Source organism: Apteryx mantelli, chromosome 27 (genome assembly GCF_036417845.1).
Source record: "Apteryx mantelli isolate bAptMan1 chromosome 27, bAptMan1.hap1, whole genome shotgun sequence".
Taxonomy (NCBI): domain Eukaryota; kingdom Metazoa; phylum Chordata; class Aves; order Apterygiformes; family Apterygidae; genus Apteryx; species Apteryx mantelli.
Window position 1 is genome coordinate 8,546,714 of NC_090004.1, and position 27,993 is coordinate 8,574,706.

At 47.2% G+C, this 27,993-nt stretch overlaps 1 protein-coding gene across 1 annotated transcript in view; it reads right to left on the minus strand.

Annotated features, from left to right (window-relative positions):
• Window positions 1-11,617: 11,617 nt before the first annotated feature.
• The window catches only part of EPHA10 (EPH receptor A10), a 63,963-nt gene continuing 47,587 nt past the window's right edge, over window positions 11,618-27,993 (minus strand). Inside the window, exons 8-17 of the mRNA XM_067311340.1 lie at window positions 26,639-26,747; window positions 25,315-25,370; window positions 22,772-22,897; window positions 20,051-20,236; window positions 16,624-16,685; window positions 16,286-16,489; window positions 13,500-13,649; window positions 13,027-13,220; window positions 12,281-12,445; window positions 11,618-11,732 (exon numbers count right to left, since the gene is read on the minus strand). Coding sequence (XP_067167441.1) covers window positions 11,618-11,732; window positions 12,281-12,445; window positions 13,027-13,220; window positions 13,500-13,649; window positions 16,286-16,489; window positions 16,624-16,685; window positions 20,051-20,236; window positions 22,772-22,897; window positions 25,315-25,370; window positions 26,639-26,747 — 1,367 coding nt within the window. The remainder of the gene's footprint in view (window positions 11,733-12,280; window positions 12,446-13,026; window positions 13,221-13,499; window positions 13,650-16,285; window positions 16,490-16,623; window positions 16,686-20,050; window positions 20,237-22,771; window positions 22,898-25,314; window positions 25,371-26,638; window positions 26,748-27,993) is intronic.

Below are 27,993 nucleotides of genomic sequence, written 5' to 3' on the forward strand. Positions count from 1 at the left end.
TGCTCTTTGGCCACGGCTGCAGTCTTGGCCCACATCTGCCTGGCACCTGCTTCCCCTCGGCACCTCTCCGTTCTGGCTGCGGTGGCAGGCGGCTGCTCCGCACCATCCGCCCCTTCCTGGCCCTGGCGCCCTCCCGCAGGAGTGCTGGGAAAAGCCACCTGCTCTGGCGTCTCGATCCGGCCACCCGCTCCTGGCCAGCTCCCCACAGCCCCCCGCCACCGCTGAGCCACCCAGGACCGCAGCCCGCACCGGATTCACCACTGGCGCCAAGGAGGATTGGAGGCCGCGTTGCCGGGCTCCGTGCTGGCACCGCCGAGGGCTGCTGTCCCGGCGGAGGACAGCTCTATCCCATAGCATGGGTGATGCAGATGTGTGCAGATGTGCCCAGTCTGCTGTCCCTGGGCAGCTCCGCAGCAGCTCCCTGCCCAGGGAATTGCCCCCAGCTGCCTGCAGGGACTGGCATTAATTGCCCCATTTTAAAGGCTAGAATAACAGAGAGGTGTGCTAAAGGCTAGAATAACGGAGAGGTGTGCTAAAGGCTAATTTACTTCCCTATACATGTTTAAAATACCTTGAACACCTTACTTTTACTCTCTGCATAAGTGTTGCTATATAAAATGCAGGAATTTTAACAGCAGCTATAATGCAATATTCAAGTGCCAAGAGCAAAGAACTATTTTTCAAAGCCTTTCCTCTGGTCTACCACCTTCTTCTTGCATTTCTATATTTTTCCTCCCTTCTAAAATGAAATGTATAAAGACTAAAGCCGCAGGGAATGGAGGGCTTGAGTCAGTTAATGCAGACATAAAAGCAGCAGGGACTTCCCTGCTCCAAAATAAAGGGCCCCAGGCCCCCAAAACCAGAATTAACCTCCCCATCTTCACAATTTGGGTGCACAGGGCAGATTTTCCACCCGTGGCAGGTCCCAGCAGCTCCTGGTGTCCTGCCACCTGCCAAAGAGCAAAATTAACTGTTTCCACAAAACCTGGTGTTTGCAGGTGCGTGGTGTTAATGGATCCTGTTACTCCACAGCACATTTCCAGTCACAGAGGGGCCAACATGACCCAGCGTGATGGTGTGAGGCCACAGCTCAGCGTGGCACACAGGTGGGATTTGGGGTTTGCTGTGCTGTAACTAGCACATGCTTGCACAGGGATGCCTTGCTCACACCCGCATTATAAATAGCAATTAAAAATATCCACTTTTGTAAGTTGTTGGTAAAAGAAGTAACCTGCATCAAATGGCCATTTTTGGCACAGTTTAAATTGACAGTGAGGAGTCTATTTCAGGAAGAACTCTTTATTTTTGGAGGTTTGATTCATTATGCCACATCGCGTTTGGATGCGATGTGCTGTGATACCTGACACATTGCATTTCCCTGCAAGACAAACCAAAGGGTTATTTATTGCTTCGCCTGGCGCCGTGAGACACGGCGTCAGCCTCTGTGCTCCACCCTGATCTTCTGAGGCAGGACAAAAAGTGTTTTAACATTGATTTCAGTGGACTCAGGGAAACTACAAAACAGGAGAGCAAGACATGTCCCAGCTGCAGGTAACCTGGACCACGAGCTCTGGCTCACCTCGAGCGCCGTCTCCTGCCCCGGCCCTGGAGCCGTGTCACCGGCCGTGCAGACGGCGCTGCTCTTTCCCATGCCAGCCAGGGCGAAGCCCCAGGAGCGCTGGGCAGCCTGGCCGGGGGTAACGTCACTGCGGCGGGGGCCGGGGCTGCTAAGAGAAGGGCAAAGATCCGCTCCGTGAAGCAGAGCAGATGGGTTAAAAAACAGCTAACCACGGCACTGCAAAGCCCCGCACGTTCTCCCCAGCACCGGGGAAGGATGCCCTTGCTCCTTTGCTCCTTGTTGCACACGCGCGCGCGCGCACGCGCGCACACACACACACACACACACACACACACTCTCGAAGCTGTTTATCAGTGGAGAAGAATTAGATGGGGAGAGGTTTGCTCTGGTCTATCGTGCAGGACATATTCGGGCCGCTCAGCAAGGGTGGGGGGGACGCAGGCGCAGCAGCCGCTCGTGCGGTCATCGCCGCACCGGGCAGGCACGCAGCCGTGAGCAGCACGTTACAAAGCTAAAGCTCCCACCACCAGCAGAGCAGGAAGACACTGACACTGCTCAATAAAACAGCTTGACCCAATAAGCCAGAAAATCTGCCTCTCTTTTAGGCAACGCAGGGAATTGCTCAAATGCCGGCCTGAGCTAGGACGCTGTTGCCCGGATGGCAGAGGGGAAGGAGCCCGTTTGGTGCCATTAACTAATGCCAGCTGAGACCCGGGCCAGGTCCGCAGCGCCTGGGCTGTGCTGCCGCAGCCACGGCCGGGGCCAGGGCCAGAGCTGGAGCCGGAGCCAGAGCCAAGTCTAGAGCCGCAGCCAGGACGGAGCTGGGACCGGAGCCAGGGCCAGCGCTTGCCTGGCTCCCGCTGCCTTTCACACTGACCTTTACCGCTGCACGGGGAGGCGGTTGCTAACACTTTCCCAGTTATCTGCAAGCTGTGGCACGCCGCCTAGGCAGATTTGTCTCCGTAGGACACGATTTCAATTATTAATGGCCCGCTTCACGAAGGTGCGCTGCAGCGCTGGCCTGGCACGCTGCGCACCGAGGGAGCCGGCGCAGCCCCTGCCCCAAGCCGGCAGCAGCTCCGGCAGCGGCTCCGGCAGCAGGGCACATGGGACGCCCCCAGCCCAGGCAAAAACCCCCCAGGAACTTGGGAGGCATCGCTGCAGATAAATCTGGGCAAAATATATATCTGCTTGGCTGTGGCTTGCAACCCTGCTTTAGAGCGCTAATTATTTCTTTATAGTGCCAATATCGCCCTGGCCAGGCTCCTCGTGCAGACTGCTTGGATTAATTGATCGACAGAAGGCAAATAGGCTTCGCCCATTTTAAGCACCCGTTCAGTTCCTTTTTCTCAGCAGCTGTCACTGTTGTCAGCGTACCAAAATGAGGCTTTTGTACGTGTTCTTTGGCCTTAAACTACCTAAGAAAAAGATAAGAAAGGGGAACTGGTGAAAGAGTCACATTGAATTATTTCTAAATATTTTTGCTTGTGCAGCATTTGCATTTAACATGCTGGCCATACTCTGCTTTCATTTACTCAATTAAACAATTAATTACACGCCTTGAGCAGAGCAACTCTGCAGTGTTTTCCCTCTGCTCAGCAGCATCCCCACACGTACACACAACGCCTAGATTAGACTGACAGCTCGCACACGTATAGACAGTTCCACGCTGTGAGCACTTCCAAGGTTACCTGTTCCTCAGGGTGCTGGGAAGGGATTCCTGCCCGTCTAAACAACATCTGGCCTAGCAAGCCAACGGATGGACCTCTCCCTCCAAAAAACACACAAGCTGTAATAGTTAAGTAATGTTTTTTTTCCTAATGAAATGTCAATAGCAAGACGCAACCGTAGCTTATTCGCACTGTTGCTGCCACCTCTGCGGAAGGAGCAAAGGTTCTCATTTTAGCTCACACACTATTTAATAAAACATTAATGCATTATTTCACACCTTGCCCATGCTTAAACTATTCATTATCTGATAACTGTTACCCTTGCTAAAAGTGGCACTTTTCATCAGAACACCTGAAATAAACCCACACAGACAAACCACGACAGAATTAATGTTTGTTTTTACTTAGGTATTTCTTTATTGCAATCTTCAAACATGGTTCAATAAATACAAAATTAACAAAAATGTCAATAGATCTTTATTATCATTTATTATTATTATTATTATTACTCCAAATCATGATGATTCCCTGGAGATGTCTGACTATAGTTCAAACATGAAATGCACATAGTGTCCTTTGTGATCTTTTATATTACATTTGTTTCAAGCTTATAAAAATATATATTGATTTTTCAAGTATGTATTTACAGTATATAACATGTGGTTAATGAATATCAAAAAGCATCTAGAGATGAACCAACTTGATGCCAGTTTTGGTTTTATGTGAAAGGGGGAATGTGATCGAGTGTGTCAGCTATCATGAAGCCACGTGCTCTCTTTGCGTGGAGCACCTTTGCAGTCCAGCTCCTTGCAATGTCACTCCAGCCTGCGTCCACAGTTTTCCTAGATTCTGGCTCCAATAAATATGGTCTTTGCTCCTACTCTAATGTTTCCTCAGGTCTTTGGCCATTCCTGAGGCTGGGAGACGCTTTCCTGAGCCAGGCATTGCCAGACACCACAGTGCTACAGCAGTGTGCAAGCAAGTGGGGATAAGCTAATTCCCGGCTCAGGGAAGCATCTCCCAGCCCCGGGAATGGCTTGTGCCGTGATACTGCACAGACCGTGCTGTGAGGACCTGTCCTTCCAACCTCCAGGAGAACAGGACACCACACAGGCGGGAGGATTCAGACACAGTACATTAGAAAGCTAATGGGAAAGGACACTTTCTTGCAAGAGTCTCCCCTAACAGAACCAAGCAGTAATCAGAATTATTCTGTAGCATAGACAAAGCCAGACACCTGAGGAGAAGTTGTGCTGTGCCTTTTTTTGCTGGCAGAGTTGAACATCTAATGGCAACATGCACATTAGGAATATGAAGAAAAGCTCAGAAACTTGAAGTTTTCTGCTAGTGCATCAGGGTGGCAGCTAGAGAACAAAATGCACTGGGTCAAATGCATGAGCAGCACAGCCTGAGGAGAGCAAAACCCCCAAAGACCTTGCTGCATGAGGCTGATGCTCCCTGCGATCCTGGAGAAGGGCACTTGGCACCTGACATCAGAGCACGAGCTCTAGGAACCTCTTGCAAGAACAGAGCAGAAACCTAAAGATGCAACCTAAATACACCAAAACCCAGTGTCCAGAATAACAGCCGAGTAACAAGCAGCTGGTTCGATTCTGCACACATTCATGCTCAGCTCTCTGCTGAGACCTAACCGAGAAAGTTTATCCTTTCTTACAGTGGAAGAATTAAGCCCAGCCCCCCCGACAGCATCGCAGTGCCTCAGCAGCACGATGATAACGGCTTTGCCTTTCAAGTGCTTGTTGCACTGGTACTTTTGTTAAGATCCTAATCATCCAAAAAAATTCATCTGTCAGTTGCTAGCAGATCGAGCTAGAGGAAACCGATGGGGCTTTGTGTGAATGTAAATAGGGAGCCTGGATGCTGGGCAGGCAGGAACACCCTCAAAGAGAAGAGTCTTTGCCAGATGCCCTCGGAGGGGTGCGTGGGACAGAGCGAGCAATGGCTGATAAGCCTCTCGAGAAGGGCCGTAGTGGCTGCTCGCGGCCAGCTCTCTGCATTACACACACACAGCCTGCAAGGCCAGACAGTCTCTTCTCGTTGCTCTGGAAATTAAGGCTGCTAGAGCGAGAGCAGCTGTGGGGGCAGCGCTCCTCCTGGAAGTGCCTATTCTGGAGGCACGGCGGTGAGGCTCGTTCAGCCGGGGCCACGCGCCCGCTCGGGGCGTGCTGCCAGCCACGCAGGCGGCTATTCCAGCACCGCTCCTCTCCTGGGGCGTTGAACGCCCTCCCCAGCGCTGGCGGCTCGTCGGCAGGGCCTGGGAGGCTGCTGCAGGCACCTGGCAGCACCTTCGCGCTGAGAGAGGCCGGACGCCCGGTTCGTGTCGCTGCCAGAGGCCTTACAGAGGAAAAGCACCCATCTTTTGGCTGGTGACATACAGGGCCGCTGCACTGTGTTTTCGAAGGACATAAGATGGAAAGAGCATCCTGCTTCACAGCTGCAAGGCACAGTGGCCACAGGTTGAGCTAAGGGCTCTCTGGTTCCTCACGGCGGGCTTCTCCTCCGTGCAGGTACGCCCAACAGGCCTGTCTGCACAGGAGCTCAAATACGTTCACATGCTCTGTTCCTTGAATTCACAACTTGCCTAAATTCTGTGTGAACATCTAAAATCTAATCCCCTTGTAACTGTGTTTATTAGCTCTAGCAAACCCTGCAGATTACAAAAAAAACTCCTTCTTTATTCTTCTCTAAACACGAACTAATGCTCCTGTAGAGAAGGCTGGTGTGCTCTGGCAAGGGTACTGAGCCCTTAATAGCACCAGTGTGATTAGGGCTTTCCCATAGCTAATGGAAGAGGAAGGAATTTGCACTGTGTCAAAGGCTGGATGGGCAAAGAGAATGAAATTGTTTTGAGACGTTTCCCTTGGTTGAGCAGCTGCAAAACAGTGTTGCTAATTAATTTAATTATAAGGCATTGAATACTTCCCCAAAGAGGAGGTGCCGATGGGATGCAAGTTAATTTTAAAAACATAATGACAATCTATAAGTTAATCTGTTCATCTTGTTTATTATCTTCAGTGTTGATGAGGAGCCCAATTAAAGGTCTTTATTGTTCCAACAAGCTAGGCTAGAGAGCATGGGTCCATTATGTACTTTTTTTCCAGGAGAAAAAGGTGCAGCTCTAGTGGAGACTAGGAAAGCAAATACACCTAATTTCTGCTAAGGCAGAACACAATCCTATCCACAAAATTATACCGTCTAAAGGAAACAGCTTCCTGAAATGCTACATCTGAGTCCATGGCCACAGCAAGTCAGAAAAGTAATTAAGCACCGAGGTTTTTTTGAGGAACAGCTAGAGAGACTCAGATGAAGAAACGGTGCACTCAATTCTGATTATATTAGAGAATATAGTGCAGGAGCCTAATTCAGTGGGGGAAACACTTAGGAAATTATTGAAAAATGGTCTCATTTTTAATTGGAGTACTCTAGCATAGAGCGAACACTTTATAAGGAAAAGAACCAAACAGAATAGAAGGCAATAGGGCTTTATTAATTTTATATTAATTCTGTTTAGAGGTTAACTATTATGAAAGGACAATGACAAATGAAGACTCTGTACTTGTACGGCCATGCCAACTCCCAAATGTACTTACTGCTCCCTGCAAAGCCACCAGTCACCGGAGCCCTACGAGAAATTGCCATGAATATAGATGAACTGTGTTGAGGTTTTCCCTCCTTCCAGCTAGGCAATGTTCAGACAGATTAAGGAACAAATCCTTGACTAATTTAAACTGCCACAGCTCTGCCGAAGTCAATGGAGCAGCAGCACTCTGCACAAGCCACAGCCGGCCTCTTCTCACATCGGTAACTTTGGAGACAGGATCTATTCTGAGCAGTTCAAGAGAAACGTCACCGAGCCCATCTCTCCTGAAGCTACACGTGGGTCGGGGTCACTGTATCCCCCAAGGCTGGGATATTAGGGAAGACTTCCCACCCTCTAGCCATCACCTACCTCCTACTGCTCTTGTTCACCATCCTCGTGATCCCTGCATTTGCGACTGTGCCTCTTCCTCCCTCCTCCGCGTTCACGTAACATGTTTCATCAGCAAAGTGGCTCACAAGGAACTAGTCCTTGCCCACAAACCTCCATCACAGTCACTCCTACACAAAGGTTTAGACATTTCATAATTAAATTAGATTTCTCCTTCATCACCCTAACTTCACCTCCTTCTCCACAAACACTGCCCTGTTGCCTCTGCAGGGGCTGGAGAGAAAATGCATCAGAGCTTACCAAGTCTGCCACTTCTGTCAATGTTGCCTTCAGCTGTAAGGCTCTCAAATGACCTAAAAAACTAGGAACATATTCCTAGGAATAACCTTTAATCTGTTGCAAAGGGAAATTCACATTCTAGCCTAATTTTTACTGAAAATTCATTAATCTTGAGCACTTCTGTGAAGCAGTATATGCTCTCTCCTCATCTGATCTCCTTTACCAGGCACCTAATTAACCTGCACAGCCTTTATCACTGCACAAATACAAACAGTGCCCAGTCCAAGAGAGTCCTGCTACTAAACATTTATTTTCCAGCTGGTTGTAAGAGCTCCCCTTGGAAAGGGCCACAAACATTGAGGCCTGATGCACTGCCGTGATGATGTGCACTGATCCTCTGCACAGCTAAGTCCAGAGACTTCACCCAGCAATTCCTCAAACTACCTCAACAGGTTATACTCTCATTCAGCCAGAATGATATCCAGCTGTTATTTAAAGAGTCCAAGTGATTGGAGCATTTGACACCTCCCCTGTGATCTATTCAGTGGTTGATTACCGTCACTATTTCTGCAATTTAGTTCCTCTTTGCTGACTTCAATTCCCCCCAACAGGATCTTGAAATGCTAAGAGAGTCCTCAGCCATCTTCTTACACATTACAGATCCCCTGCTAACATCTTCTACACTGAACAGGCTGAGTTATCATTATGAAACTCATTACCAGGTGTGTTTTCCAGACCCTGAATCACACTGTTGCCTTGTCATTGAACCCTGGATTTTCCAGCACATCACGTGCACCAAACCAGACACAGTCCTTGCAGCAGTGATCTCCTCAGGATGGTTCCTAGCACCCAGAACAGAGGAGGCTCCTGGAGACAATCACAGCAAATGGGACAAAAGCAGGGAAATGTGGAAGAGGTGGTCAGGAATCAAGTTGGTTCAACTCCCTACCTAGAGAACTATAATATACTTTCTCTATAGATAAAATGTAAACATAAAGAGCATACAAATTGCACTTGATCCTTGGGATCTGGCATTTCTACCAAATAAAGGTTTCGGTTCACAATTATTACTTTTCTGGGTATGAAACAGCAGGATGCAGACTGACTAACTGGACTGGACAAAGGTGAAATTTGAAGACAAATAATTTCCTTTCAAAAACCAACCAAGTGACATGGGGGAACGCTGTCTAAACTGAACAAGTGGCAGGAAGGAGAGAGTTTGTTTACCTCAGAGAGAAGCAAACTCCCCAGAGTGCACCCAGAACTCGCTTGTGAAAGGTATGCTCATCTCGGCTTGCTCTGTCTGGTTTTGTAGCAAAAGCAGCAGGTCCAGTTCTCCACAGGGGCAAGATTTCTTATCACTAGCTTTGCACACAGTTGTGCTGTGCTTATTCACATTGCTCTTTGCGTTTTTTACTGAGAGTTCTGAAACTGGGCTCAGAAACCTGCAAAGAAAGAAGGCAGCTTTCTCAAAGTCAGCCTGCACCGCCTGAACAGCAGGGATTTGAGATCAACTGAAGAGAGTTTATGGTATTTCACCATGACATTGCCTGAAAATGTCAACACAAGGCAGAAAATGTATAAACAAACATTAGCTGGGACCTTCTTGATACCACTTACTGGTGAAGTTGACAAAAAGTTCTGATCTCTGATGCAATCGAGTTAACATATCTGAATAACGTGAAATCATGTCAGTCTTTGACACTTCTGAATCTAAACTGGTCACAGCAGCCAAGCCAGAAGAGTTGAAGGCTCAGTTTTGCTCAGGTGCATATCAGCTTAAAAAAAGAAATCACCACAAATGAGGCTTTACTAAATAAAAGTTGGATCCCTAAAATATCTTGTTCAGCAAGAACCACCAGGCCAGACACAGACTTTAACACATACGATGGGCCTCTTTGCTTAATTGCTCTACTAGAACAGAAGGAAAACGCCTGGGCAGTAGGTAGGTGCCATGCCAGCCCTGCAAGCAGACTGAGGAGCTAGGGCCCTTCATTTAATTGTGATTTAGATCTTTATCCCCATGGTGCAGTCTAATAGGAATATCTGGCTCAAAATGCAAAAAAATTTCTAACTGCACTGCAAATAGCTTCTACAGCTTTCATTCCCTTTGTAAATCTTTGTCTTTCATCATCAATAATTCATTTGTAATACTTATAGATGATAGTAAAAGGTCTACAAAACTCTGTACAAGGCTGCAAAGACCCATTTAATTAACTTTAGACATGGATCAGGCCTGAACCAATGGGAAAAACAGTGTGCAAGGGATGCAGTATTAAGTTACTATCTGCAAACAAAATAAAGTGCTGTTGTGCCCTGATTTGCCCAGATGCCACGACAGGATTTCAGGGATCCCACGGAGGCAAGTCAGTTCTGCCCAAATCCCAGCATTTGGCCGGTATGTACTGTCCCAGCATCACAGGCCCTGAAGCAACCTCAAATAACCAGACAACTTGAAGTGCTCTCTGTTGCAAAAATTATGTATGCTGTGGGATGTGCTGGCACTACTGCTTCTCACATACAGCCCTTCACAGGGCTGTTAATCAGTGGTGCAAAACTGACATATTCTGCAACGGCTGAGGAGGATGCTCCGAAAAGCCTTTTCCTTCCCCTTTTTGGACAGGGCGCTGGGCAGTCTGGCCATGGGAGGAGAAAGCAAAGGTTACTCACCTGCAGCTGAAGTGGTTCTTCGTGTGGCTATGGGCACAGTGCTGCAGCGAACACCAAACAGCCATGCTTTCTGTCTCTCTAACCCCAAACCAGTTCCAAGGTTTTCATCCTGTTTCTAGCTGAATTGGGAGGTTCTTTTTTGCCACTGTGGCTTGAATTAGTTCCATTTATAAAACCTTTTTCCCCTGTAAAAACTTCCAAACCTATAGAGGGAAGAACATTTGTTCATTTACTGCACTGAAGTAGGGCGAACACTTCTATGCAGGATGCTCTAACTTAGCTAACACCAGGGAGCTTCCCCAGGCTCTGGCTTCCACCTGTCCTGCTTGGCCTATGGCCATGAGAGCACACTGATGCTCTGCCCGCTTCGCTTGGCCTCGAATCCACCTAGTTCTGTCGGACAGGGCCCGGGCATCACTCGTTGTCTTTACCCAAAACTACCCTCTTACTCAGCATTTACCTGGCCATGGTCTATTTGTATAGTGCCGTCCTGATCCACAGGATCTGTGGCTCTTTTCTATAAGGTTGAGCATTGCATTAAGATTGCAAAGTGAGCACTATTGCTGGGGAACTTTACAGTGGCCTGTGTCAGTGCAAAGGGTGATCAGATCCCTCCACTTTTCCAGGCTCCTCAAGACATAAAATGATGGTGCCAGGACCAGCACAGAAAGTAGTGAAGGCTAAGAACATCACCATGATGGCAGTCCAAGGGGCCCATCTACTTCCCCTCTCCTGACTACAGCTCTCTTAGTCAAAGCTTTTAATTTCTTCCCCTGAAATTGTCTTGTCAAAAGACCATTCATCACTATTTGCCCTGCATTTTGGTGGAGAACGTTTGTTTTTGTTCACCAACAGTGGTGTCAAGACTCAGTGAGGTAACTCTTGGAGTGGAAGGGACATGACTGGAAAAGAGTTCCTTTTCAGCATACCAGATGGGCAAAGTCACCTTCCAGAAGTTGGGCGCTGGGTGTAAGGTGTGCTCCAGTCTTTAAAAATAAAAGCAATAAAAACTCCTTGTGGGATCAGTAGAACATGTCAGCTTATATGAAAAATACCCATGGATTACACCAGTAGGATGCTAGATACCAAAATGCTGTCAGCTCTGGATTAAAACAGTGCACGAATGTCCATCCACCCTGTTAACCTAAGTACCATATGAAAAGGCATCATTACAGTTTGACTCATCTTACAAAACACTGTTAGGGAAAACCACATCCACCCAGACACACTGCATTACTGCACATGTCCCAGGAATACTTGGCTTCCCTGGCACAGAGGAAGGGCAGCCCTGCTCTCTCACCACATGGAATGACTTGTTTGGCAGCAGCCCAGTGTTTCCTACATCCCACCTGCTCAACTGCTCTCAGCAAGATTTCAGAGATTTGGTCCAGTTTGGGCCAGTATGCAGCTGGCTGTCTCCTCCCCAGGGAGCGTTAGGTGAGTGCTCTGCACAGTCTGTTTGGGGTTGCTTCACACTTGCACACCTCGGCCATGCATTTGTATCACCTGGGCCCGGAGAGTCTGGATGCCACTCAGGATGGTCTTCTGATGCTCCACCAGCGTGATCCCCAGGCTCAGGACATCTCTGGAAAACAAGCCCCACATCAGCAGTGAAAAAAGTGCTAACTGTGCAGTGCCCCTAACTCCAATTGCTTTCCAGGAAGGGGCAGTGCAGATTTCAGACTATCAGGCTATTGCAGACCTGTAGGACAAATCCCCAGCTTACCGTCCCAGCCAAAAACAGTGTGAAATTTGAGAGGGAATCCAGGATTAGTGCATGCCTTCAGCATGCCATTCGCATGACAATTCCCTACCATGCTGCAAGACTAGGAGGGTCCTGTACTGCCAGGAAAAAAAGATTATCAGTAAATTGCACCTTTTTTTGACATTGTTTTCTGTAAGGGACAGGTAACTCACTATTCCTGTCAGAAACTACAGGTTTAAATCTCAGCTTCAAAAGCAGCCACTGAGATGACAACACATGCTGCCCAATCCACCCCAGTGAGCTCTAACAGACATGTTTTGGAAGACCTGTGCTCTTACTTTGTGACAACTGACTGTAATTTAAAAGCAGAGCTTGTTCACACTGTATCCATCCACATGGGTTTATAGTCAGGAAACCTTTTCACTTACTGGACTGTCATCCTGGCCACAGATTCCAGGTAGCAGTAGCCTGCAGCTGTGAAGTTATCTTTGTACCTGCCCATTTCTATTGCTTCCAGCCACTCGCCCACAGAGCTGAAAGATGGGAAGGCTGAGAAAGTACGTTCGGTCAGGGGAATGGATGTGCTGTGGGACCTGCCAACATAAAGGGAGCATGTGAGGAGATGAGCACAGGGGGAGTCACACCCACATCTAGGGAATGGCCTGCAGGTTGCCTCATTGATGATGCACCAGAGGACTTGGGGAAAAGGGGTGATCTGGGCACAACAACTTTGAACTTCATCCCAAATCCCATGTGAGAGAAGACAGTGCTTGGATATGGACATGTGTCCCAAGGGCTGTGTGCTCTCTGGGATGAGTATCTTTGGAAGTTTTCTTCAGTTCTGCAATAGCTTTGCATCACTGGTGTCACCAGAGTCGAAAGTAAAGCAATTTTCTGTGATCTTAGCAGAGTCAACACAGCTAGTGCTGCAGGGAGTATAGCCGTCTCCTGATCCCTCTACCCAAAGGCCCAGAGGACCCAAACCTGATCTCTGTTATACAGTGCACATCTCAGGGCTACTGCAATGATTTAGATGTAACCGCTCTGGACATGCACCAGTTCAGACAGGTTTTGAGCCCTGTGCCATCCAGTAGCTGAAGTGTGAACCTGCAGGCAAAGGCTCAGTCTGTCCCGCAGTGCAGAACGAAAGGCAGCAAAATAGAAAGGCAGTCACCTGGTGCACGTGGAGTTGGGGCACTTTGGAGGCTCTGGGCTCTGCACCATCTTGCTCAGGATATTATGGATGTGTGAGAACTTGGGTCTCTCGTTGCGATCCTTCTGCCAGCAGTCCAGCATGAGCTGGTGAAGAGGAGGCTGGCAGTTCATTGGGGCAGGGAGGCGGAATCCATCTTCTATGGCCTTTATCACCTGCAAGGGCAGAGAAAGGCAGGGCCAGAGAGGGGTGAGGAAAAGTCTCCGAGTTCTGGGGGTCAGAAAGAGACACTGTAATACACATTGTATGCAAAACCAAAACAACAAACCAAAACCAACCGCCATGGCAAACCATCCTCTTCACCACCCTGCACTGGCGAGTAACAGCAGCTCCTTTGTGGACTCCAGAGACTACAACAAGTCCATTCAAGCCACGTGCACACTATTAGTAACAGTAACATCCTAATCTACCACGTGGGCTGCTGCGGGACTCACATCCTGGTTGGACATGTCCCAGTAGGGTCTCTCTCCATAGGACATGACTTCCCACATGACAATGCCAAAGCTCCACACATCACTGGCAGGACTAAAGTGGTGATACTGGATAGCTTCAGGGGCTGACCACAGCACAAGGCTCTTCCCACTCTGTCCAGGCAGAAAAAGGGAAGAAATTATGTTCTCACACACAAAAGAACTAGGCAATAACAGACACAAGCAATTCCCATGGCTGCTGTTCAATGTGCCTTCCACCTGCATCACAGGGCAGACACAGAGAACAGGCCCACATACCACATGCAGTTTTAATACTGAGGGAAAACTTTTGCCTCAGTTTGTTTTAAAATGGACATGCAACAGTATGCTACACGGGAGCGCAAGTCCTGAAATATTAATGGGAGAGAGAAAGTCTCAGGGAAGAGCTGATGGCATTTTATATGTTAATATTTAATGAAAATCATCTCAGAGCTCTGCAAACACAGTCCCTCCGTCCTGGCTTGCTCTCCTATAACTAGCACTCCCCTCCCCAGTGTCTGCAGAATCCTTCTGGACACACTGGGTAAGCAGGTGATAGACACTGCAGCTAATTCTAATTAACAGCAGGGAGACCTGGTCCCCAAAGCCAGGGCCCCACTTCACAGCAGGGGAGAGAAGCCAGGGCTGCTGCCGGTCTTTCCATTCCCCTTAGCTCAGCCAGGCACATGCCGTACCCAGCTGCACACCAGTGTCAGGGAAACTCTTCTCTAGAGCTTTGCAGGCAGCACTGCCATAGTCCACGCTATGGTTCTGCATGTAATGTCACCCATTCCAGACAGCACGATGGGGTCGTGTTTTGTCAGGGACTCTGCAGAATGGTGGGGCTTTCCCTAAGGAGTGCAGTGAGTGTGCCTCCCTCGAACCAACGATAAAGGCTAAAAGAAATTTTCTGAGACTCTTTTTCACCTCAGCCCAATCAGAGCTGGTAGACAACTGCAGCTCCTGATGGACTGGGAGCCAAACCCTACAGACAGGCTGTTCTCTCTGGGACACCCAAACCCTGCATTAGGACACAGGCACTAGGGGACCTGAAGCCAGTACACATCAGGCGCTGCCTTCTTAGTGCTACCCAAACACATCTGCAAACAATAAGTACTCATTTGATTGGAAAATCAATGGCTTTTTTTAAATACTAATGTCTGGTTAATGGGATACTGTAAAAGGTTCAGCTGATGTAGGAGGGCTATAGGGTATCAAATGAAACATTTTATTGCTTTTCAGCTAAAAATACTGTACCTTGATTTCTTCGCTGACAAGTGAAATGCGCTAAATTGGACTGTGAAAGCATCGGGGAGAGCAACTTCCCATGGACACAGCAAACCCAGAGTGGGGGCTGCACTGTCTCCAGGGTACTGCAGTGTGGCTGCACAGCCATCACGCCTGGGCTGGAAATCTGTGTGACTGGAGGCAGTCGCCCCAGATCCACACTTGCGGATTCTCAGGCAGCTTCTCCAAGTGTGCGTGAGCACTTGAGAGATGTATTGGCTAGCAGAGCTGAAGAGGCGTGAGTATGAATCGAGTAGGACTTAAACTCTTAATTGAAAACCATGAATTTCATTACAAGTGATAAAATAGACATAACGAATCCTGAGGCTGCCAAAGCTGCCTTCAGCCACCTGCCTTCTCTCTGCCAACTCGCACACACATGCACAGAGGATTACAGCAAGAGGAGAAAGAGTGGTGTTACACGGAAAGCTGTAGAGTTCCATAGCTAAATGTATTTGATTTCTAGCTGAGAAAGAAACTGTTAAGATGCAAAGACTGCATCCATACATGAGGAAGAGAAAATGTGAGCCTAGGAAGAATACCATTTCTGGAGTAGGATTGCTGCATATATTATTAACTCCAGCTGTGGAAGTTGGCTGGCTTTAGATTTGATCCCTGTTCAACATTCAGAGCAGGCCTGGAAACCTCTCCAGTGATGCTAGGCCCCAGTCCAAGTGATCCTCGCCACGGCTGTGCATTGTAACCAGGGAGGATCCAGTTCTGCAAAGATTTTGTAGCCATTCTGTCAGCATTTTGCTTTTTGGAAGCATTTAAAGCAGAATTTGGAAATGCAGGATTGTCAAAGCAAAAGGAAGCTTTCTGCCAAGTAATGCCAAGCATAAGTAGAGATGTCCAGGACACCAGTGCTCACCCTGGTTGCTCTCTCTTATTTACACCTCTCTTGGAAGCAATAGGAGAGGGCTGAAGTCTAACAGTTATTCCGTGTCAGGTCCAAATCTCTGAGTGTGCTCCTTTGCCTATGGGCTCAGGCTTGGAAGTAGACTTCAGATTACCATCTGGATCAAATGTTTCTCTCCTCTTCCTCTAAATCTGGTTAGGATGGGGAAAACAGGGTCTGCTACCACTCTGTGTGGGAGATTTCTTCAGCCTTATACCTTAAGCAAAAGATATCCATGATTTTTACACTACCAACGAAAGAATTTGTTTCCAGCTTGAGTAAAACAGAAAGCATTGTGCTTTTCTAAATCTTTATCAACAGATTTAGGGAAAAAAAAAATTTGGAAGTCCCCACTTGCAAGCAAAAGAGATAGTTAACAATCACATTATTTAAACAGCTCACTTTAGTATTCCTTAATAGTTACTTTCACTGTCAATCCTATGCACCTTCAGAACATGCACTTTCTCCTCATACTGCATAAAAAGCTGATGGTTCAGCACCACAGTACATTTAGTGAAAGACTTCAATCTTCCATACCTCTGTTCTAGTGCAACACCTTGATGGCTACCAGACACCTACAGCTTACCATAGTGGTGAAGATGGTCTCCATTTTGTCTTCTTGTGGCTGTCTGAAACCAGTTATTTTGCAAGCCAGGTTGCTGTTTACAAGGACTTTGTGGGCAGCAAGGCTTTTATGTACGTAACCCATCTCTGTCAGGTACTTCATGCCAGAGGCAATCCCCTGCAACATGCCAATGAGCTGGGTGGCCGTGAACTGTCCCTCATGTTTCTGTAAAAAAAGAGGGGGAAAAGCCACAAATCAATGATGCCCAATTCAAGGAGCTGGAGAAATGGGGGCACCACCATCTGTGCCTGAGTGGGTGACAAGTCCCAGCAGTTAACACCAGCTCCCGCAGCACTCACCCTGAGAAAAGAATCTAGCACTCCATTCCCCATGTACTCCATCACAAGCATCATGGTGTTCCCTGGACAGAGAAACAGAAAAGGAGCATTTCATGATTTCTGCTTATTGCTGCAGGTAGCTCAGTGCTGATATAAACACAAATGCACAGCAAACCTTCCAGCCCTCCAGATGTTAAGTCCTCCAATCTTCCCTCTTCTAAAGATGACATTTTTGCCACATTTTCAATATGAGAATTTTCATTTATCATAACCTACTGTTCCAGGGAACTATGAAAAGAAGATGAACTAGGCACATTCCAAGAAAGTGCAATCTGAGTCAACAAAAGAAAGGATTCCTCCTCACTTTTAAGAGGAAGATATTTTCCTCTTAAGATTTCTTCTATTAATTGCACCTGGAGGAATATTAGGAGTGAAGCTGAAGGTCTGGATCATGTGGACTCCTTTGCCGCTCCGCAGTAGGCTATCCTGTCCATACAGGACCTTTAACTATCTCACATGGGGGTGCATTAATCCCCTCAACTATGGATTAGCTTGAGCAGCCAAGAGGATACTGAGCTAACGGTGCAAACAGAGAACAAGGAGATGAACGTGGTACAGATGTAATCTTGGCACATCACAAACCGCACTGATGGGGCAACATGCATGACAAGAAGAGATGCTTATCTGCTAGTGATAGAGAATGGATAATGAGAGAGAGGAATTGGAAATCCTATTGATGAAAACGAATTTGACATACTTGGCACTGCTGAAGCCTAGTGCAATGACTCTTGTGGTTGGAATGCCAAAATCATTGTTATAGCCTGCTTGAGGGAGCTAACGGTGGTGGGTGGAAGGCACTTCACCTTAAAGACACCATTATCTCTTTCAGAATTATTGATAACTCAGAACCATGGGATCCTGAGCACTATGTCAGGATCAATATGCTAATAAAGCCCAGGGAGGAGAAGGGGTCTGGCAGAAGACCAGAGAACAGGCTGAGAGTATTTTATGAGTTTAGACTTGGTTGAAAAGGTAACTACTTATCCTTCTGCCACATGTTAGACTTTCTGTACACAAGATACTCTGATTAAAGAGCAAGCACTACCAGCCTTAAGTAAGTGTGATAAATAGAAGAAGATCTGGCTAACAGGAACTGAAAAGTAGCGATAAATAGGAAATCCTCATTACATGGAGTGTTTCTAGAGCTGTTCTGGAAAGACTGATACTCAGTCTGCCATTTTCCTCAAAGATCATGACATAGATACAAACTCACTGATAATCTAGTTTGCAGATGATACATGGACTTATCAAATATCTAGACAAGACACTTCTTAGAAGTTTGAGTCTCTTGCTAAGCAGAGCTCATTTAGACAAATTATGTTATTAGTTTGCTGGATAAAAATCTTTATACCTAGGAACAAAAAAGACCAACTTTGGAAAGAGCAGCTCCAAAGGAATCACCTTTGGGGTCACCACAAATGAATAACACAGCTTGAGGTTCCTGCTGCAATGCTGGTGGCAGAAAGAACTTTTGTGATTTGTGGATGTGTCAGTAGGGCAGCTGTGAGTAGTGCTCAAGTGATTATTTTACTGCTGGGACACCAGTCTGATTGCAGTATTTCAACAGGTACCAAAAAATCTGGACACTAACTTACAGTGTGGTCAGCCTGCATTACCTGACTGCTAGACTGGCTATTAAGGGAGAAAGGGTTTCATCTCAGAAAGTTTGTAATGGCCCATGGGTCCAAGGCTTTCCTGTGGTTCTGCTAGGATCCCAATATCCGATGTTCCTTTTATCAGGACATTGAACCACACAGCAAAGGAGGAAGGCATTACTCAGTGAAAGCAAAATTGACCAGCTCAGCCCAAGACTCAGAACAGAAATACTTCTTTACTTAATAAAAGGGCTGGTTAAAACCACCACACGTGCTCACATTTCTTTGGATTTATGTGAATATATATTCAACTATGGCATTCACAGGCTAGTTCACAACACGCACTCCCCTGAGAGCCGAGAGCATTCACAGTCATCTGTTTTACTGACAGAACCTCACTTCGATTCGCTTTTAATCGAGAGTGCACTGTTTTGCTGCTAAGCCAGTCCTACTGCCTGGCTTTAGTAATCTAGCTGTAAGCATTTTATTAACCATCAGGATACTAAATGGCCAATACATGAGAAAACATTTGATTTTCAGAGAACAAGAGTACCATAGCTCCAGCTCTAGGTCATCACCTTCCAAAGCAAGAACTTAAGTGCATCCTGTTGCTAAGGCAAGGTTTCTACGTCTGGGGCCAAAATCCACGGTGGATAACTAGAAGAACAATCAGTATTCTTCCAGCTTTCACCCAGGACAATTACTTACACTCACCTTTAAATCATCAAGTAAAGTAGGCAGCGTTGTTGTCACAGAATCAGGCAGGAAACATATCACTTCACTTTGCTGGGCGCTAATAATCACATAATAATTCTGAAATCACTTTGTATCCCCTGAACAGTACAAGTGCCATGCGATCACACAACGACTGTCTCATCACCACTCCCTCACCCTGCCCGCCCATCATTACCATCAGCACTCTACACATCCCAACTTTCACTTGCTTGGAATTGCTGGTAACCTGGAGCAAACAGGTCATTACTGCTGTGCACAGTTTTGATGATGATTTCTGTGTTTCTGCAGCGGTGCTATGTATTTCTTGAACATAAAGTACCACTGCCTAACTCCAACATCTCCACATCCATGAAGCTCCAGAGCTCACTGTGCTGTGCAGGGCTGTCTTTGGTGATAAAAGTGCCAGCAGCATGGCTGCCACCAGTGATAATCAGTTCTGCCAAATGGGAAAATCGTTGGGGGGAAGGGGGAAAAAAAAAAAAAAAAGGAAAGATGGCTGTAGAAACTGCCCATGTCGGAAAACTGTGGTCCTGTTTACACGTCAGGTCATTCTCAGAGCTGACACATCCTGCCTTTTATGAGGATGCTTTAAATACCTTGGATGAAGGCAACTGCAGGCATGCAGAGCATTCAGGCTTATTGCACTCCCTCCAACACTTGTATGCTGTTAGACCAGCCAGAGCAGTAAGTGAAATGAGGGCAGGTCTTTCAATGCTCTCTGCAACCGCACAACCTTGCCCTCAGAAATGCGGAGTAAGAAAACTAGAATTTTCAGGCTGAAATTTATGAGGTAAACACACCAGGGCCATAAACCTAACACCTTAGGCTGGACATATCATTAAAAATACCAAAAATAAACAAAACATCCTACACAGAGAAATCATCCTGTGAGAATACACTGTAACAGCCAGGACTTACCAGCAGATAATAACAGTATATAACACTGCAATGCACAGGTGGATTTTACCTCACTCTCCATGAAACCTGTGCAAAGGCTCTTCTGCACCGTGCGTCACTCAGACTAACACCTTTCATACAACACAACAGACCACCTTTACCTCTGGTGATGACTCCCTCCAGGCGGATGATATTGGAGTGGTCAAATTGGCCCATAGTGCAGGCCTCCGCCAGGAAGATGTGCTTCTGCTTCTCCGAGCACCCAGCCCGAAGGGTCTGGATTGCAACCGGGAGCTCTCTTTTGCTGGGCAACTTCAGACATCCCCGGCAGATTTCTCCAAACTCTCCTGTGCAGCAGAGAGATGAGTTAAAAAGCATCTGTGGCTGCGGCAATACATCCCTCATATCTTGTTATTAAACACCTTGCATTCTGAGAGAACCCCACATGCAATTGTTTTCTTATCATCCTTTTACATGCTGTAATAGACCACTCTCTGTCATTTTCAGACCATGAAAAAATGAGCTACTTTGCTAGCTGACTTTATTTATGGCTTCCTCAAAGTTCTCAGTATCATTGTGTAAGGACAATGTTTTACAGAGTTGTTGCAATGCACTATAAAGACCGGTTATAACATCTACTACAAAGCAAAGGGCAGCAGTCCTCTTCGGGAAAGTCAGACAGTTTCTCTTTAGGGGATATTTCCTTTGTTTTGGAAACAAAGTGCGTTTCTGTAGCACAAGTAATGTTTTGCTGTGTACACAAACAAGACTTTCCAACCGTTAATCAGAGGTTTTGCCAATCCACAAACTCAGAAGAGCACGGAGCACTGCGTGGCTGCAGCTACCCATAAATGTCTCTGTAAAGTCTGTTTACCATCTTTCACACCTTTGTTGAACACACACACCTTGACACAAGTTTAGTATCAGCATGTGATACTAAAAAATGTGTGTGATAATGTAATGCAATTTCTTCTTCCTCTTCCTAGCTCTGTAAGCCACACCCTCCATGCTTTGGTCAAGTGCATACTGGACTTTTTTCCATTAAAAGTAAATTGTCCCCCAGTCACAAAGTTTGTGCTCCCTGGATCTGACCAATTCTGCCTCCAAGCTTATCACAAATACAAGATCTGCTTTTCATGGCAACAAAGCATAGTTAAGGCCACGAGTGTTTCTGCAGTGTTTGAGGCAGAGGATCCCACTCTTTACAGCCACACACTTGACCACAGAAGTTGCCAAATTCATAAAAGGCCAGCATTGCCTTTACAGGAAAAAAAAAAATGTAGATTTGAAAAGCTTTATTGACTTGAAAGCCAGGTATCTATTAGATCAGCAGTGAGACAAATGCACTCCTAAATTCTCTACATTTAAATGTCTTCCTGACTAATTTATTTCTTGATTTTTTCAAACACCAATTTGCTTCTGAAATATATCTGGGATTACTGTCTCAGTTGCTCTACTCAGCAGCTAAAAAGATAGCCTCTTCCACTCAACATCGTCCTTTAAACTGGTAGGCAAACTCTTCCTTCTTCCCTGCCTCCACCTCTTCTTTTTCCCCAGCTGAATTTATCTTTAGGGAAAAAAAATGACAAAGAATAATCATGTTTCCCATGTTCTGGCGCACATTAGTGATTAAAGCTCCAGGGCCCAGTGAGGGGATTTTAATTTGCTTTTAAGTTTTAGGCAGTGAAGTTGATGAAAATCAATAAATCATTAAGTTCACATTTTTATAAATAGTTTTCGTGCTGCTGTCAAACTGCCCAGACGCAGATAATTGCTGATGCTTTCTGGTACACTCCTCACTCTGTTGGCTGTACTTAGTGCCTCAGAAAAACAATCAGGAATGCTACATCAAGCTTCTGTACAAAATATTAACGAACCCTACTCCCATCTCCCTGCTATATGCATATAAAACCTTCTAAGATAAGAGCAAGAGCAAAGATCCATAGTGCTGATGGTAGCAGAGAATACAGAGATGCCTTTAAAGACCTCAGCAAGGTGACCAGAATCCTGTAAGGAGCAACAGTAGGACAGGAATGCTCTCACGCTACTTCTGCTCAGGCAAGGCTATAACAGCAATTCCAAGGCATCGAAAGGATAACGTCTGACACCTCTTTCTTTCACGGAGTCTAATTAGAGACTTTTGAATTAAGCACAGTATAGATATTGTATGGCAATCTAACTAACCATTACCTAGATGATCAGCACCTGAAATGTTTGCAAAGCAAAGGCCTTACTAATCATCAAAGAATAGCAAAGAATGCATAGAAAGTGATATGGACTCTCCCTATCCAGTTGTTCATGCACATCCAAAATTGGGCACCTTCAAGTATATGCAAACAGAAATGGCAGTAATACTCTGCTGTCTCCTTTCTCAGCTAGGAGAAAGGGCAGCTCTGGGAGTCCAGAGCCTCCCGAGCCTCCAACTTCTTTGAATTTTTGCAAGCATTTCGTGTTCTGTCCCGCTTTCCCACCTCTATCTGGAAAAAGCATCAGACAACTGTCTCAGTGGGATCTCTTTTGCCAATGTGACTCTCAGTTTAGAGCTTCTACCCGGGGACTGGGCTCAGACTAGGCATCAGCTTCACACGCACAATGGACACACCGGAGGCTGGGCTGGCTCTGCCCCATCAAGCGTCACTGCTGTTGCATATCCCCTTTCTCTCCGGCCACTGGCCTCTGCATCCTCCCTGTGGCCCCAGGAATACTACAAGGAATTGAGCAGCATGCTGGGGGGTGAGCTGGGGAATGCCCCAGTTAAGAATACAGCCTGCAGCCACTGGCGGTGGCCACTGCCATTATGGCACAGCCAAAGGTGTAACAGCAACACCCTTCAGGAGAGGGGCCTGGAGCCCTCCCTGGAGGGCTAGTGATGTGGAACTTGCCTGTCCCGATGATCCTCTCAATTTTAATATTAGAGTTATCCAGTTCTTTGGCAAAGAGGTGCACAGCCTGCATGGGGTCTTCACAAGTGTCAGGGTTGATGTACGTCCTCCTGGTTGGTATTTTAACTGCAGGAAAGTGGGGAATTATACAAAGAATGCATGAGAAATGTGTGCCAGGACAGTTTCCTAAGGCTCTGCCCAGACAGGACACCCCTGAGATGGGATAAGCTTCCAACACTTTGACATCTCACTGCACTTCACCTCTGGCCTGCGTGTCCTGCACACCTGCTGCTCCCCAATTCCCATGGGCTTTCACAGAGGCCCTTGGGGGCAGAGTGCATCCTGCAGTCTCTCAGCGTGAGCCCAAGGCTTGTCTTTGGGATGAGATGTCCCCTCCTAAGGGGATTTCACTCTGGCTCAGCAGCTAGAAGCCATTCACCATCACAGATTTCAGCGGAGCACACTGCACCCCAGGTAGATACTGGCTGTTTCACTGTACCCAGATTTGCTGAGGTGGCTGGAGCACAGCTACATTCACTGCTAGAGCAAGACTTCTTTGAAAAAAATACTAATTTAATATTTAAGATCCCTAAAGAGGGCAAAAGCAGCCTGAAACAAGCCAGTCGTTTCCCATACTCCCACCTGTGACTCAGGAGGTCCCTTCTCTCTTGCTCTCCCTGGCAAAGGGACAATGAAACGAAGCTGGTTTAGGTTGCTCCATGCTGCTGCCTGTGCTGGTGAGATACTTACAGGAAATTGCTCTTAATCTTGCAGCACTAAGTTACACATGGCAAACAGCACCCTGCCCCTCTCACCAGTGCTAATGACAAAATGTGGCAGGCTGGTATTCTTCATGCATGTGAATGCACTGAGTACAGGAGGCCAAACATACCTCTCCACATAGGCCAACATACCTGTCCATACCTGGACACATTACGCTATTAGGTCACCAGCTACCACACATTATGGGCACCCCTCTGAATAACAATTCAGGTAGCACCACAGCTCTGACAGCGCTCCTCCTCTCCTCTTGCTTTCAGTCCTGGCCTCTCTCTGAGGCTAGGCACACTGGCAACACAGACAGGCTTGTTAAGAGATCCCATTTGGCTGCCTCTGGAAATGCTCTCGGTAGGCTATCTCCAGGTCTCCTGGAAGAACTAACTTGCCACTTTTTTGTGAGCAATTCAAAAGATTTAGTTTTGAAGTTACTAAGAAATTCCTTGTGAGATTAAATGAACATAATCACTCTCCTCCATTACTGTGACCCCTAGGTTAAAGGACTGCAGCTCCTTCCCTCTAGTGCAGTTTCCTCTCAGTCCTCTCGGACTGAGCATATCTGCCGCCCATGCTAATTCTTGAGTATCCAATTTATCTCTGTTCCCAAGACCTCTAGGAGGGATAAACATAATCACGAACAAAGGCCATGTTCTAGGTCCCCTTGATTAGCACCATGTACAGCAAAATATCTCCCAGGGGCTGCTACCATCTGCTAAATGGTGAGTGACACTGCCTGGGAGCATGTCCAGGAGAACTACGCATAATGAGACTGACCCATTTACAGAAGCTATTGCAGAGCTCTGGAGGGGAAAAGTCTGCCTGCTTGCTGGGGTTTCCTCAAAACTTTAACTTACATTTCCTGAAAATAAACAAACAAAATAAAGGCCAAAGCACATCAGCTTTGCCATTTGCAAGGCCTCTGATAAAATGATGTGGTATCTCCTCATCTCCTTGTGCAAGACAAAGATGATGACTGATGGGAGAGCTGAATGTTTTGCATGGGCTGCTTCATCTGCCCAGGACCAGCATAAAGGCAAACCACAGAGCGCTCTGGTGTTGAGACTGCCAAATCACTCCTGCAAGGGGGTCACACCACACAAGGTTTCTCTTCCACCTTATGCGTCATTTGCAGGTGGCCTGAGAAACAGCTGCTGTACTTCCCCTCACTCCACTTTGTGCAAAAAACCTTCCGCAAACTTCCGAGGGCAGATCAACAACACTCAAGGCCCTTCAAAAGCAGGTGAAACAACAAAGCCTCATCTGAAAAGCACACAGGCTTTGCTGCTTCTAAAATGCTTCAAGGAGCAGAAGAGCATGTGTGTGCCTAATGGGCATATGCCAGGAATCAAATAAACTCATCAGTTCTGACATTTGAATTTCCTTTGACAACTGTTGTCTGCAAAATCATCGCTACTCAATAATCAAGAGTAACCCCAGAAAACAAAGCTATATTCTCATATACCCGTTTGCAAAAAGGTGACAGAATAATTCATACACCCTGTGGAAGGCTGAAAGCATCTCCATTTCCTTTGGCATGCCAGTGACCTGTGTGCAGGAAGGATGGACACTGGCTTACGAAGCTGTCAAGCCAGCTGTCTCCAGAGAGCCTTGCTGTGCTGAGCTGGCCTTCTCTGCGATAACATGGGATGACAACACTTCAAAAGCAAGGATTCAGGGCTGCTTTGCCAAGAGCTGGGTTATTAATAACTATCAATACAGAGATCCCCACACAATTACACAGACCACGGTGGCCAGACTTCACTTACAGTGGAAGTACAGCTCCTCATCTCCATCCTGGCTGGTTTTGCTGTACCCACACTGTCTGCAATGAGAATTAACATTCATATTACTATCTGGGCAGCTGCTGTTTCTTCTCTCCACCTGAGAGGACTGGAATAGGCTTGTTGTGCATAATCAGTCCCTCTGAAGACAGCCTTGGGACCTTTCATATGGGCTCCAGTTGTGAACTCTACAGCCCTACTTGCATTAAATGCTTTCTGATTCCCTGTAACTGCTCTGGCACGAAACCCAGGGCTCCAGAGAGTCACGGTGGTTGGGTCGAGTCATGACAAACTCTGCCAGCCTCATGCCTAACCCCAGATCTTTCAGAGCAGGAGCTGGAGCTGTAGGTACCAGCCTGCCAGGCCAGTCCTCTCGCTGCTCAGGACCAGGCTGCAGGAGGTCAGCGTCACCCGAGTGCCAGCCCTTTCAGTGAAAGCAAGCAGCTCGCTCCTGCTCTGGACACAACATTACAGAGTTGCTAATACACACTTCCAATTCCTAAGCGTTATCCATCATAAATCATCTTCCTCATTTTGGGCTCAATTTGGTCTTCTGAGTTAAAAATTACAGGTTGTTAAACTGAAACACCTGTCACATAAACACTTTGAACCATTTCACATGTTCTCACTGCCCTGACAAGAGGAACGGAAACAGGATGCGTGGCTCAGGAGAGAGCACAATTATCTGCTTCACAGACTCCCTACACAGGGCAGTGCTCTGGCCGTCTGGGCTCCACGCACCCTTAGCTGGATCCAGCCAGAAACAAACACAGACACTCTCTTTAAAAGAGGAAAAAAACACACATGAAATCCCAACTCTCAGCTTAGGAGAATTGACACAGACGTTTTAAAAAATAAAAATGTAAGTAATGCTTCTGTCATGCAGGAGTCTTTATTCTCGACTCCACACTACAGCAGCAAGTTTGCCGGCGCAGAGGGCTCTGCGTGGGACTCGCCGATCAGCAGGGTGTTGCCCGTGCCAGCTGACGTTGCTCTCCTCAGCCTGTCCCTCCCGGCCCACGCGGGGCAATCACCACGGCACGGCACAGTTTTGCGGCTGCAGGAGGGCTTGAGTCAGTCCATCTCGCACCCACCCCTCTGCCCGCAAGGCAGTCACAAACCTTCTCCGTTCTGTAAACGGGAACAAGAACATGGACTAACGCAGTTATCTAGGGCGTGGGCCACACTGGCCACCGCAGGCGGCAGGGCTGGCGGGACATCTGCCACCATGGACCCTGTGGCAGCATGCATGCTGGGCACGGGGACAGCCATGACGCCTCGGTGTGACCACGGCACAGCCGCTGCTCACCTTCTCCAGATCATCATGCCAATCACCATGGAGACCAGCACCGTCAGCCCAGCGATGGCGACGACAACGATGATCAGGACAGGGTTCTGCTCGCTGGAGGCCACCGTCACTGCCAAGGAGGGAAGAACAGAGGGTCAGCACCACGTGCCCCAGGACAAAGCGGCAGGTCTCTGCCCCCAAAAGCTCAAGCGAACGCACAGTGCAGGGGACACACTTGGAGCTCGCTCCTGCTTGCGCCGAGGAACAGAACCGGGGAGGTGGCTGCTCACAGAGACCTGCTCCAAGCTCACCACACAAATGGAGACCACAGAAATCCTGGTGAGTGCTAAAGGGAGGAGGGAGAGATGGGCACCACCAGCAGATCTCCTCTTGCTCCTGAAGACCCCATTAGCCACTCCTTGCCAGGGGAAACACTGTGTTAGGGCTCAGGATTCAAATGAACCAAAACTGGGCGATGGGCTCTAGAGTCCTCTGCATGAGGACCGGGCCCAGCCTGCAAAGCCAGCTGGTGTTCTCCCCCAAGACTGTGGGACGATTTCCCCACAGGTGCCAAGCTACTTTTTATCATCCTTTTTAACAATTTACATTCTGATTCAGCTCTGAAAGCTCGAGCCGGCGCAATCAGATTAATGTGCAGGACAATGCTGAACGCGTAAATAGAGCAGCCCTCGGATGCCTGCCATGCCAGGCTCCCCATTTTGTTAGTCAGCTCTAAGGAAATGTTCCTGTTTAGGGGGGAGACGCATTAAAATTTATGGCTTACAAATGGTTTTCCTTCATCACGTTAATCCTTTCCTTTCCTGCTTTTGCAAACAGGAGTATTAGAAAGCTACATTCTATATAAAAATTTTATTGGATTCAATTCATTCTGAAAATGTCTTCTGTGTGGTAAATGGATGCAATTTAAAGCCCTGTTAAACACAATCTGTGAGAGTCGCACTGAGCCAGCCATCTCAGGGCTTTCATTTCCAGCCAGGGTGGGTTATTAAACGAAACCCTATGATCTCTCCTAGCCCTCTTTTAGTCAGTGAAATAAGATGCTTCTGGACTATAGTTATGAATGGAAACTGTGAAAAGTAAAAGCCCCAGCAAGCGATACTGATGTTGGCTGACCTTATTGAGCCAAGTATCTAACAAACTAAATGCCTTATGAACCAGGATGGATAGGGGGGTTCAAGTAGTCATTGCATATCTGGGACATCCATTCAAGGCCAGCCAAATTTCCAAGCTGATCTTTGTCTTCTCTGCTGCAGACTATGCAGCCAGCTAACCCTTTCTCTGTAGCATTGTTTGAAGGCTGCACAGCTTAGCAGACCAAAGAGCAAGGAACATGCCTTTTGCAGTTATGTTGGCAG